A 14,912-nucleotide genomic window follows, 5' to 3' on the forward strand; every position below is an offset into this window, starting at 1 on the left:
AAAATCTTATTAATGTGGAATTTATGCGATGAAATTATTATATATTTTCTTAAAAAAAAAATGATGCACTAGGAATGCCGGCTGAAATTTGCATTACACGATGCACTAGCATTAAACACACGCTATTTTCGTATCACACTTGACTACACCATAGGTTGATGGATTTGGGGGGGGGGGGGATCATGTAGCTATTCTTCAAAAAAAGAAGAATTCCTTGGTGCTTCTTGTTGATCGTCGAACAGTTATTATTTAGGTTCCATGATAGTTATCACTCTTTAGTTATGAGTGCAATTCGTCCTTTTACCTGTGTTGGTTTCTTACTCATCCCTCGTGGATTTTATACATTTACATATTATACGCTATTTTAGCACGCAAACGTTGATTTTTATGTTAATTTTATGTTTAACATTTGCGTAGGTTTATCTTGTTTTTCTTTCATAGTCGAATTTACAAAATCGTGATCGATTGCGAAGAAAAAGTTGGATATTATTCACAGTCACCACAGAAATAAAGCAATCTAGACCTCCATCACTACTTAGCACACCTTCGCGGCTTTTTTACCTCAGCGTCAGTATAGTTGCGCCGAGCACACCAGAAAAGATTTTACAAATGTTCACAGTAAATATTCTTCATCAGAAATACGCATATTAAAGGGCGTTAAATAAGTTCACCATTAAAACAAAATAATTGAAATGTTAAAAACAGTAAAAGTAAGTCTCGATGATGTTTGAATTCGACGAACTATGTTTTACATCATTTTAACCGGATTACACCTCCTTTGTTCAGTGAACAGGAAGCACGAATCATCACTCACAGGATTGCCAACTTACAAAAAGATAAAACTAGAGCACAATTTGCATCAACGAACAGAACATGGAGCCTCATTCCAATTCAGCCAACAGTAACTGGGGAATTTTAAAATGGAATGGGAGTGAGGGGGGCTACACACTCACAAAAGTTGACAGTATAATTTTTGTCTAGTGTGTGAATCATGTTTTCATTATTTTCTGATAAGTACGACCGGGATTTTTTTTTAATGCGTATGCACATATCGAAATTAATATTTTGAAGGTTAGTGCATATTATAGGATTGTTTGTATATATTTGAAATTACGAATGATTTTAATACTCTTAACGTACTTTGTCGGTAGCTTCATATGCATTCGATATCCATTTCCCTACTCTTGGAGTAATTCGAATACTCTTTTCTAGCTTGCCTTTGAAACAAAACAAATCTTCCCATTGCACATTTTTTTGACAATAGTTTAAATAAGTAGGCGTTTGGAAACTCAAGGAGCATCCTTCTACAAGTCACTCGAACTTATGTAGAAAACAAACTGAAAAAAGATTAAAGAGAAACTGGATAAGGTGTTTAGGTCAAATCGAGGATTAAGAAAGATCGAGGATTAAGAAGGATCGATCGATCGAATCGAATCCTAACTAGTACATGTGTAGGATCAGTAAATATTTGCCAGCTGAATGTTCCGAATTCCCTGTGCTATTGTACAAATATTGTTGAAGCATTTCAGTTAATGTTGAAAGGTCATTGTCGGCGTATAAATTCATTTTAACAGACAATAAATGACTTTGAATGGAGCCGCGGTGGTTCAGTGGTAGAGCGTTCACTTATGATGCATAGGATCATGGGCGGCGATTAAGGGGGGCAGTTGCCCTCCCCCACTTTTCTGAAATGGCCTATTAATGTATATAGTTTCAACCAGGGAAATTTGTATATTAACGTTGATATACAAATATTCAGATCATGTCTTGCCCCCCACTTCTAACGTCTAATCGCCGCTAATGCATAGGGTCCTTGCTTCGTGCCAAGTGAGGTTTGTGGTGGATAAACACCGTGTGCATGGATTTTCTCGACGTTCTTCCGTTTCCTCTCACTTTCTTCATTCCACCATTTCATTCATTTCTCATCATCACCGTGTCTTTTAGTCTAGCCCGCATAACCGTGGGACGTAAAATTTAAAGATTTCATTTCATTTCAAGTGACCTTGAAAAATTCCAAGTAGTGCAGTGTAGAAATTCATTCTTTTCACGGTAAACATTGTAAACACGTGAATCTAAAAGGAATAAGCTGTTCTTAAGTGCATATAAATCCAGGCAGTGCTGATAAGTAATTCGTTGTATATAAGTTCGGAAGCATCTAGGTGGGCACTATATTCCAATTCAGCGACGCTTTCCAGCTTTTTCTATCCTAGTTCTTCCCCTCTCTATTTAATGAAGAGTTTTTTAGCGGAATATTTCACTGCGTACATTTTTGTTTAATTGTATTTACTTTTTTTAAAGTAAGATTAATATCTATTTCCGCTTTGGGCTATGATGTACTTATTTTTATCTGTGTTTCAGATTTAATTATTGAGGTAATAGAGAAGGAGAGAAATGATGATAACGCTGTATTACCTTTGGCCGAATGTGTACTTCTTTCAGAAGAGGAAGAGTTAAAAACAGGTGAGATATGTGTATATATATTGCCTGTAGCATATTTTGCTTGTACTGTAGATCTAACTGACAAGGTACACTCATGTCCAAAATTATTGTCGCATATCAATAACAGTCTTCTTGTAAGAATGTAAATCGATAATGATTTTGCAGGGTACTTTTAATACTGATACTATGAGTATAATCGGGAAATGTATATATGTGGTAAATTTCATAGGAAAAGAATTATAAATACGAAAAATATAATTAGTAAAATAAAATGTTGCTAAATGGACAAGAAAATTTTATTTTCGTTTTATTATTCTTATTTACTGCCCTTTTGACATTAAATTTGCCACATACATGTCTTTGCCGATTATACACATACTAACATTATAAGAATACATTATACTGAGCGAATTCGTTATCAAATTATATTCCTACAACAACATATTTATAGACATACGACAATAATTTTGAACATGAGTGTACATTCACGAAATGTCCCCTCGGAATTCGTGTAAAATTGATTCAGATGCAAAGTTCTCCGCGGCCCAAAGTGTATTGTACTAACTTCAGCGGTCCATACTGGTAATTTGCATATTTATGGGCCTTCATATATCCGGAATTCAATCATACACTACTATAACGCTCGGACACAAAATTGCTTTTAGTTCCTTTAGATGTAACTGGATATGAATGTGGGCATATGCAAAACAAATTGGATCAAGTACTGCTTCTTTGACGCATGTTATCCACCTCGGCCGCCATATTGGATTCAATTTTCGGTTTTTCAAATGGGAATAGGTGCAAGTGATACATCAGATTCATATACAATTTTGTCAAAAATTCACTGGTATAGTAAATTTTACCGTAGCTTCTACCGTGTGGAAGGTATTGCATGTTAAATCCCTCCAGGCACTTCGCGAATAGACATTGCAGAGTAACATTAGTTACGCTTACGTTTTTGATATGTACAAATCAAAGCAATTTCTCACTGGAAAAATACTATAGGTATAAACATACTCTTTACAACATTGGTGTCATAATGTTATTACGTTTCTGTGAGTGATTGTTATAACCTCCATGTTATACTATAACAAGGAAATATTGTGTTACTGTGAAAATGCCTAATGTAAATCCAGATACGATCAGATTTGTGTAAAGACTTACCATTTTCGTGTTGACGTCTGTGTCTGTATGTATGTACGTTCAGAGAATATTTCGTCAACAATAAATCACGTAAAAGATTACATTACGGAGCCCTGTACAACTTTCTATTTGGTTTAATATTCGTCAAATGCCTAACATTTAACATGCAATACCTTCCAAACGGTACAAGCTACGGTAAAACTTACTAGACCAATGAATTTCCGAGAAAATTGTACATGAATTTGATGTATCACCTGCAGCTATTTCCATTTAAAAACCGAAAATTGAATCCAAGATGGTGGCCAGAGTGGGTAACATGTGTCGGAGAAGCAGTACTTGATCCAGTTTGTTTTACATATACTTACATTCAAATCCCGTTACATCTAAAGAAAGTAAAAGCTAATTTGTGTCCGAGCGTTATAGTAGTGTAGATTGAATTTTGGATATATGAAGGCCCGAGGGGACACTTTGCAAATGTACCTTGTGAGACGTTATGCAGTGTAGCATATTATTTGTCTGCTTATTTATTTTATTATCCCTCAATTTTCCAGTGCAATTTATTAAATTTTGAAAATTCTTCGTGGTGAAAATAGTCTGTACATATTCATCGATTGTCGAGCATTCATTAGGTCTAAATGTAAGTCTGTAAGATTTTTATTTTTAACATGTTACTTACTTTTCTTTCTTAACTCCTTTACTCCAAGTAACTTATATATAAACATTTTAACATCTTGCTCTTTGCGTTCTTTGTCGAATTGACTTGAGCATAATAATTCAGTAGGTAACTACTTGTCAAAATTGAGATATATCATGAAAAGAATGTATATATATATATATTCCATTTGGAAATATGTTAGAAAGTTCTGAGAGATTCTAACTTTCCTAATAATACTGTTTGAATTACGTTATTGTTATTTTGACCCGTTCTTAAATTATTGGGATAGTGTTTTCACTAATAATACAGTGGAAAATACAGTAACTATTCATCATACTTCCGCTAATATATAAGTGAAAGCTGTAGATTTTTTTCATCATTTGATAGAGCGTTTCGTCAGTTACAAAATTTTATTTATATATATATTTGAGTTGTGTTCAAAAAGTATCAAACTTTTGGTTGGCAAAATTACATTTATTGATTTTTAAATCCGAAACACTAATTCCCTTCAAAGTAGTCTCCTTGGTGATGCACACACTTCTTCTAGCGTTCTCGCTATTGTTGGACACACTTCTGGATTTTAGTTTTTCGAATGGTGAGCAACCGTGTCGTCGCATTCTGCATGATGTCTTTTCTTGACTCAAATCAGGTCCCTTTTAGTGGTATATTCAGTTTGGGAAATAACCAAAAGTCACACGGAGATATGTCGGGTGAGTAAGAAACCTGACGACATACAGGAATGTTTGTGTTTGGTGATGCAAGCCTGAATCAAATTTCGTGGACACTCTCCTCGTGCTCAAATTCTTGTTCAAAATTGAATGTAGCGATCCGATTGAATGGTTTCCGCTTGGGTATAGCCAACCTTTGGGCAAAATTTGATGCAATATCGCTGCTCAAGTTTTTGTGTCATTTTACAAAAAACTGAAGTCCGAAGACCGCAAAGTACACGTCTTCACTCGTTGGCTGACTGCCAGAGACTAAAGCTTTTCTGCGGGCGGTAAAATAAATTTACGACTGCGCATGAGTGCTCTCTCTACATCTACATTGAAAAGTCTCCTGCGCTTCATTGGTTTACGTGAAAAAAATGGGTCGATACTTTTTGAACATATCTCGTATATATATATATATATATATATATATATATATATATATATATATATATATATATATATATATATAATTTTGATTTGTATCGAAACGAACACGAGTAAAATTTCAAATCCCCGTAATCACATCTTTATGTACCCATAGAGATCAAGGTCATTATTTTGTGACAAAATTAATTTTTAGTTTAGTTGCTTATATACGGATTTTTTTAAAATTTCGAAATGGGTGAGGATAAAAAAAAGTTACTTTATGCAAATAAACAACCATTATACCTAGTTGCTCAAGGAAGATTCACTGTTCTGTACTCACAAGTGTAAAAAAAAGAATATTCCAATCTAAAAGAGAATATTTTTGAAATGACCCGTGAGAAAAGTTTTTTTTTTTTCTTATGAATATGAAGACTCAAGAAAAGAAATATTTTAAAAATAGAATATATTGAAATAATTTATTCTGATTTTACTTCTGTAAATTTAATTTTTATAATAAATTTACAAAACGTTTATTGTAAAAGCCCAACTTGGCCTACATAAGTTGATTTTTATTCAGCAGGATTTGGCCAACAACGCGAATTTTAACGGTCATTTGTCCATTTTACCATAGATTGTCTTTCGAATTCAAAATAAATAAATGAAAAATACTTATAAAAATGAAAAGTGAAAAGGTATGAAATACTTATATATTAATAAATATTCTTGATTAGATAATGATTCATCGAGTTTTCGGATGTTTGCCGGGTATCGACGGAGTGATTTTGGATTGAAGTTTATATGGCTTCCTTGTTTACTGTACTGTACGATTAAGCGTAGCTTCAGCTTTCAAAATCAAAATAAATGTTTTACGAAATTGTAGATCATGTTAGTTCTACATGAAATTAAATTTGCATCCACCAAGGTAGATGATTTTTTTTTTTTTTAATAGTAGAATGCACTTTTTGCAAAACCCTACAGAACTTTTTGGGTATCGAATGTATTTATTCTATAAATTCATGGTACATATCTATCTACAGATTACAAGACTTCGAAAGCTGTTAGTTATTTTTAAGGAACTACTAAATCGACTAAGAACATTCTACCAAGTTTAATTGTAAACTCTTCTTCTTTCAAAAGGCTAAACCTTGTCTTTCCAGGTACAACTTCCTATTTTCATTAGTCTTTTTCATCTTCTTGTAGGAAGTACATCTCATCTCATTGATAATATTTTTAAGGTACGATCATCGATGTTCTCGGTCGTCCTCTCGTCTTCTTCACTAATATCTTGCCTTCGAAAATGTTTTGGAAAAAAGCATCATGTCTAAATAAATGACCAATGAGTTTAGCATATATATGTCAAAGCACTCTACACAAAGGTTTTTATAAATTTCTTCTTATCGTGGATGTTAATGTAATTATTCAGGAGAAGGCTGTTCCTGTTCTGAAAGGCGGTCTTGATTAGTGCTATTCTTCTCATTATTTCACTAAGACACTATTTCACCTCTCTTCTTATTTATAATCATAATTTTGGTCTTCTTGCTTTTGATTTTTAGCTTGAGCTTCATTCTCTCTTCGGCTCTTCCGAGTTTAAGGTGTAAATAAAAACACATTAAGAAGAAATAATAAAGAAACTAAATCTACCTGATGGATGCTATAGAATGCAATGAGCTGATCAGCACAGGACTGTATACCTTCTTTTAGGCCACCCTGTATTTAGCTTGTTTTTTAAGTTTGCTACTATTGCAATATCATCGGCAAACCTGATACAGTGGAACTATCGGTACTAAATCAAATAAGGTCAACACTATCGACTTGAAGTGTGAATTATTAAATTTACCAAGTTCGATCAGCTAATTTTAAGTCTGAATCAAATAAGGTCGACATCCTGGCTTCGATTCGTGTCGGGACACTCTGTTGGAAATATGAAAAGCCTTTTTAAGCTAGCCATCCTGAATGAGGTTTTTTCCTGAGTTTTCTTCATTCACACCAGACAAATGCCGGAATGGTCCCAACCTGCATTTTCCCTTTAAACTTCCCTAAGTAATGTGATCGCGGATGGAGATCATCCCTCATACGTGACGAGCTAAAATGGCCATAAATGCCGAGAGCCCAGAAATCTAATTCCTAATTCTGAATATGGTTGATGCTGCCTATTTTCAGAGTGAATTATCAAATCGGCCAAGGACGACTTGCCAATTTTAAGTATAAACCATTAAACCGATTAAAGTCGGCGATGCCAAATTTAATTTGCGTTATTAAGTTGACTGTGATCGATCTGATGTTATTTTTAAAGTAACTGGAAGATATAATTTTTGCATGTGATGTGGAATTCTAGATACTAATGCAACCGTAGTAAGGAGGCAACTTTCCATAATTCTACTGTGAAGAGAGAGAGAGAGAAAAGTTATACTGCCGTAGTTCGGAATTCCAGTGAGTCAAGTAACTATTTTGTGTGTACAAATACAAGTGTGATACAAGAATTAATATGCATATACAGTCATATACAAAACAATGAAACCCCCCCCCTTTTTTTTTTATCCGAAAGCTCTATATTTTCGCGATATCAGGGCTCATAGTGGGTGACTTTTTTTTTTTTAAACTAAAAGTTACTTTTTTTCAAGTTGGTCACTAAACGTTACTTTTTTTCAAATTTGTCACTAAAAGTTACTTTTTTAGGAGGTAAAGTAACTTTTCGTGTGATTTATGTTTTGCATTGGCAGTTTTCTAAGAAAAATCTAACAATAAATAAAAAAGGCAGAAACTTGTTACTCATTACTCTTCTGAAAGCTTCAGTACTTGCTGCCATATGTGAAACAGTCAGCTTTATTCTCACTTCAGCTTTTATTCTTTCTAAAGCACAGTGGATGGTTGGTGGATGCTTAAGCTCTCAAGGTGGGGTTGAGAACCCTTCTGTGTCTATTCTTTCTTCTATCATAATCTTTTATTTTTCTCTCGTAATAGTTAAGGCTCCGCTCAACGTTGTGTGTGTGTGTGTGTGTGTGGTTCATCATGTTCGTCATGTGTTATGCTTCTTGTATGTTCTTAAGAGTAGGTGATGAATTTGAATATTTCATGGCTTTGAGAACTCTCAATGCTAAGTTAAATATATTGTCTGGGATGAAGAAATTCGGAAATATGCCAGAACTTGTTCCACTTACTCAGAAGCTTCTTACATCTGCGAAGTCTGCTTACCGTAACTACAAAGCATACTTAGAAAACCTAAGAAAGGAGGAAGCTCAAAGAAGAAAAGATGAAACAAAATAACAAACAAAGAGAGAGGTGATTGAGAAATTGACAAAAGAAAAAAAGGGGCGTGATGAGATTTTGGTCACTTTTTCGTAACTTTTTCGTGTCTTTTTGGTCACTTTTCAACTATTTACAAGAGACCAGACCACTATGAGCCCTGCGATATGTTTCGATAGATAGAGGTGAAAGAAATTCTTCAATAGATACATTTTGCTACAATACTATTTACGAATAAAGCTTCTTCGAAGAGAGGCTTTCGTTCGTGTTTGTCAATGTTTTCGTACGTAATAATACTACTCAATATTCTAACACCAAGGAATGTATTTGGTTAACAAAGATCTTGTAGTGAAAGTAAAGATTAACATTCTACAGAGTAGTATTGTAAAAATTAATATTCTGTTGAGCACAAGAATTCAGTTGTATTATTTTTCTTCATTTTAGGGGATGCGCCACCTGCTGAAGTGCAGCGTAAGAATGCAACTCAGTTTTGGCAGCGAATAATTAGCAACGGCCGGGATGCTACCCAGATATTAATAGACATAATAAAGCAGTATCAGTCTGTGGATCTGTTGAACAGTGAAACCGTGAGTGATGTATGGGAAGAGATTGCGGATAAAATGGCTGCAAGAGGCGCCGCCGTTCCTCGTTCCTCACGAAAAGAAGCCGCCGTGAAGTGTCATCGCAGATGGGGATTTGTTCGAAAGAAATACTTCAAGTATCAGCTAAATGCGAAGAACCGAGGAGGCTGGATGAAGCCCTCCAAATACTACCATGATGTGCATGAAGTTTTGGCCTCGAAAGGTCTAGGTAAAACTACTTTGCTTTCTTGCAGGTTGAACATTGGTTCCTTATTATCTTAACTCTATCTACTATCTACAAATGTTTATTTATTCAGATGCTATGTATAAGGTACTTGAAAATAACACCAAATAACATTGGGACATAAATCCTCACACGGAAACATGAAAAAAAGATTGTGGACCAACATAGGTGAACAAATGCGCCATTTCCTAGCCATAACCTGCCTAAAATTGGGAAAAAAACATTATAGACTAATGTGGGTGCACAAGTGCGTCATTTTCTGCCTATAGCCCGCTGAAAGTTGAGAGGAAAGAAATATAAACCAACGCGAGTGCACAAATGCGTCATTTTCTAGCTATAGTCCACCGAAAGTTGGAAGGAAAAAATTATAGACCAACGTGGGTTCACAAATGCGTCATTTTCTTACTGTAGCCCACCGAAAAGTGCGAGGGACGATAAAATGAAAGTCTTAACTCGGAAATGAAATGTCGGATGAAGGTGGGGTTAGCCTCGAAGCATAGGAGATTCATGAGATAGTCTGGAAACGCAAAATGATAGATCACGACATACAGTGTGTATCACTGACACATTAATGGAATCTAGGCACAAAATAACTACGATGTTTCTTTTACCCGTCCTTCATCCGACATTTCGTTCTCGAGTTATGGCCTTTTTTTTATATTGTTCCAATCAGTTTTCGACGGGTTGTAACACAAATAACGCGTATGTGGACCAATGTTGGTCTATAATTTTGGTGATGTTTTTGTGTGAGGAAGAATTCATTTCCCAGGATTTTTTTGTGCGGTTTCTGAACAGTCGTATATATATAATTTGATCCACTGTTGTGTCCTTTTCTAGTACACTTTAGATCTGTCATTAATGAAGTTACATGTTGCTTTCAGTTGTATAATGCCTTGCCATTTCAGATAGTACAAGATTGGGCAATATGTACTTTAAACAAGATGTGCCCCTCCCCCATTTTGGGTTGATTTCGCAGGACTCTTTGTTGATCTTACTAAGGCATTTGACACTGTAAATAATGATCTCTTACTTTTTAAAAAATATGCTTTTATGGTATAAGAGAAATTGCCAATAAATGGATCGAGTCTTACTTGAAATATAGGTATCAGATAATTCAAATTACTAACGAAAATAAGAGCCAAGTTCGTAAATTTAGTAGTTATAAAGGTAATATACTAACTGGTGTACCTCAAGGATCAGTGCTTGGTCCATTGCTCTTTCTTAAATACATAATGATTTGACACAAGAAATGTTGCCTAATAAATGTGTTTTATTTGCTTATGACACCAATCTTATTACAGGTAACTCACGACATGATATTGAATATAATCTAAATACTACATTTTCACGATTAAGTAACTGGTTAAGTAGCAATAAATTAGTTTTAAATAATGATAAAACTTCCTTGCTAAATTTTTATTTTCCTCTTCAAAATAAATTTATTCCTTATGTAATGGTAAATAACAAAAAAAGTCGACTTCTCTATTTCAACTAAATTTCTTGGTGTCACCATTAGTTCGAAACAAACTTGGAATGAGCATATTTCTCAACTCAACAAAAAATTAAGTAGTATTTGTTTCAGCCTCCGTAGGTTAAGAGGTAATGTCACAATTGAGGCCTTAGTTTCGGTGGACTATGCAAAATTCCTTTCTTCAATAACTTACGGTATTATTTTTGGGGGTTATTCTACTGAATGTATTAGCAGGTTTTGCTTACAAAAGAAAGCACTAAGGGTTGTGTTTGGATTGTCACCAAAGTCTTTTCGCAAGCCCATCTTTCGAGGACAAAAATATTACCATTACCTTGTGCGTATCTATATAAAATTATCTTGTTTACCGTAAGTAATAAACACTTATTAATTAAAAAGAGTAACGTCCATAAATACAATACTCGATTCGTTAATAATTTGCATGTTATCCCTCAAAATTTCTCTTCTTCTTCTTCTTCTTTTAAAAAAAAATTTAAAATGCGAATATATTAACTGTATAAGAATTTTCAATAAGTTACCTGACTTTCTAAAGCAAAAGAAATCATATTCTATGTTTAAATCTGATCTTCACAAGTTCTTAGTAGATAAGTGATACTATTCGGTAAATGAGTTTTTTGAAGACAGTATATAAATGTCTTTTGCTATTTATGTTATGAATATGTAAGCTTATAAAAATCATAGTTATGTATGTATTATTCTATTTGTAAGTTTTTATAGCATACTAACTGAACCTGTGCTCTACACACAGAGCATCATTCACATATGGGCATGAATCTCCTTGTCATTCCTCACATCTGTACTTGTCCATTTGCAGACACAAGTGAAAAATGTCTTGATAAAAATCGGCAAGAGGTACCATAAAGAGTAGATTTTCTCGAATATTTTTTCAATATCTTGCACCGTTTTCAAGATTTGAGCCTGAGACATTCCATGTGAAATCAACCAATGAAATTACAAAATCTGACCTGACAATCTTAGATTTTTGTAAAAATTGGTGCACAGCTTTATTATAGTGGGAGATGAAAAAATCCCAAATATTACCTCTCTCTTCCTGAAAGTGTCCCCATACAGGGTGTTCAAAACCGGCATTTTTACAGTTACAGTGACTATTAAAAATTGTCATAAAATGGTTAATATGTGCACTAGAGACGTGAAACAAACACCATTGGAAAGCTTAAAGATTGCTCTACAAGTTGTACTATATTGAAAAAAACCTGTAAAATAAAAAGTAACACTTCAAAAATTCAAATTAAGATTCGAATTTTGAATTTCGCATAGAAATGTCCCTCTGAATTTGTTCAAAATTGTCCAGATTGTAGTCTCATATGTGTACTAAAACACCACAAAGTTGCATTTGGGCATTCAATGGGATCCGATTCAAAATTCAACATAACCAAGCATTGCACGATATTGACCATGTGAATATATGGGTTCAGATCGATAACCATTTGCCTGGAACTATTTACCTGCAGCATCAAAGGAATTTATACTCAATTTCATTTGTTTCTTGATGTATTTATTAGAATTTACATAATTATCCACCTTTTGAGTTATTTAGAGAGGAAATTACGTTTCCGGACAGCACTCAGTACAGGCCATTATTCTTGTTAGTCAGTATGGATGTTTCTAAATTTATATTGGCTACATTGATATATGTTATTTTCATTCCTTTGTTTCAGGATTGCTATTACAGAACATATTATGAAAGAGAGGGATATATTTTCCTCCCTTTCACAATATTTGTATCAAATGTGTTATGAAACAGTGACACTGCTCACAATCATTTCACACTTTTCAGCACAAACAATTAGTCAATAAATTCTTTTTCCTATTTCAGTTATCCACTTCCACATATCTGTGGCAGCAATCCTGAAACAAGCCGCGTTATCAGACATCGCAGAAATGTTGAGTAGCCACTGTGAAGGCTAGACTTGTCTCATTGCATTTCTTTCTCTGGAGGCACTTGAAAGGTAAAACATATGCCAGAAAATCGCGTGATTTTGAATCCTTTAGAAGCTGTTGAAGGTACTGTGCCTTCGTGACACGCGATATGTTGCAACGGTCTATTACGAAGATTGGACTCCGCCTGCAACGGTGTGTTACTAGTGGTGGTGCCCACGTTGAAATATGAAATGACAAGCACCATAGTACATCATCTAATTGAAAGCAATCATAGAACTTCATCAATGATAGGTCTATTGTGTACTAAAAATAAGGACATAATAGTGGATCACCCTGTGTATACACCACCGTAAAAACAACCTCAACGAAAATTGGGTAAATTGAAACAAAGGAATGAAACAGCACTACTTTCATAAAAGTTAATGTAAGAAGTAGCTATTTATTCTCATTTAAACATTGATATATATATATATATATATATATATATATATATATATATATGTCGTCGCTGCACCTCGAAGAACCGCTATATGACATTTTTGTCGAAAATTAGTTACGCCGTGCAAATAAACGTTAAAGCTGCCAGACAGCGTCCCTTATAATATGATAAGTGAATATTCAATTGTTTCGCCAGAACAATGAAAAAAATAATAGAAAGGCTTCAAGTTTCTAATCGCGTACGTATTGATTCTCTATGTGCTTATAAAAGCACAAAAGATAAACCGACATGTACTACGTAAACACAAAAATAGTAATATAATACTGTTGGAGCAAGCTACAACAATGTTCAGTGCATAATATACGCGTAACCAATTTTATTATATTTTCAAGTGTTTCCGTGAATATTTGGCAAATGCTTAAGAGTGGAATGTTTTTCACTTCTGAAAAGTTGTGGTTTTAACACACAGCGGTTCTTCGAGGTGCAGTGACGATATGTCATTTACTTACGGTGGTTTCTGCGAATACTTGACCAAAATTATTTTCGAAAGTCAAGAGAAAGGGGGTAAAAAACTAATTTTCATAGGTTTATACAGCCTACAACCACTATAGTGTTTAACTTAGTAATCCAATATGACCAATCCTCAAACATGAAAAGATTAGTTTATTTTCTCATTGTTGTGCAGTTCCTTAAAATAATAAGATAAAAAGCTTTTTTTCTCTTATAAGAAGACTTCTCCACACCTTGTACAATTCTTAACATAGAGATTGGTACGCAGAGAGATGAATACAAGATGCAAAAATGTAACATATGTTCCGTGTGCGTAGTCTAAGATATGAAACTTTTGTGTAGAGCTTGAATCAATACTTGAACTGCAATGTAAGAATACATACTTTGAATTAGAAATCTTTGTAAAGTCTGTGAAAGTTATCTTTTAAAAATTCTTAATGTTATAATATTTCGTTTCGCCGCCTGTGTTTAGATAATCCTATTAACTTTGTTGTGTTATTTTTATTTGTAGACTCAGATGTTCTAGAGGATGTTCTAACTCCAGGGATGGAATCATTTTGGAAATCTGCAATGAGTAATGGTCGCAATTCTGTTCAGATCCTATTAGACATCATGAAGCAAGAAAAATTTAAGAAACTACTGCATAATAAGAGCGTGATTAAAAACAAGTTTTGGGAAGTAATTTCTGATGAAATGACGAAAGCAGGTGTTCCATTGCCTTGTCCAACAAAGAAAGAGGCCGCAATGAGATGTCATGAAAAGTGGCGATATCTTCGTTGTTCGTATGAAAAATTCATGAAGCAAGTGCAGAGGACTGGGGATTGGTCGAAGCCACCCAAGTTCTTTGAAGATGTTCAGGAAATACTTTCGTATAAAGAAAGGGGAAAATTTGGATCACTTACAGAGAACATAGATACATCCTCTCTGTCAGATTCTGCGATTGGACAATCATTACCCACAACTAAAGTACCAGGTACGAGGTTCTGATCAGTATCATAAATGTATAATGTTTGAAAATTTAGTATATTGTTTGGATAGGAATTTATTTATTTTTCAGTTTTATAACCCATGGCCAGCGACGCAATTAGGCTAGTTGTCGCCCGGGACAAGAACTCACCGTAGCGCCCTCCCTCCCCCCCCTTCATTCCTCTGACCAACCAAACCAAAACGCTTCCCGACTACACCTCATAT

The 14,912-nt window shown here is 34.3% G+C and overlaps 1 protein-coding gene across 3 annotated transcripts in view; it reads left to right on the top strand.

Moving 5' to 3' along the window:
- Positions 1-14,912, top strand: part of LOC145664998 (uncharacterized) — a 93,188-nt gene that overhangs the window by 14,134 nt on the left and 64,142 nt on the right. For all 3 annotated transcript variants that reach the window (XM_081732182.1, XM_081732183.1, XM_081732184.1), the window contains exons 3-5: positions 2,359-2,460; positions 9,001-9,366; positions 14,233-14,694. In XM_081732182.1, coding sequence (XP_081588308.1) covers positions 2,359-2,460; positions 9,001-9,366; positions 14,233-14,694 — 930 coding nt within the window. The remainder of the gene's footprint in view (positions 1-2,358; positions 2,461-9,000; positions 9,367-14,232; positions 14,695-14,912) is intronic.

The sequence above is a fragment of the Thermobia domestica genome, chromosome 11, assembly GCF_964235325.1.
Source record: "Thermobia domestica chromosome 11, izTheDome1.hap1.1, whole genome shotgun sequence".
In the NCBI taxonomy this organism is placed as follows: Eukaryota; Metazoa; Arthropoda; class Insecta; order Zygentoma; family Lepismatidae; genus Thermobia; species Thermobia domestica.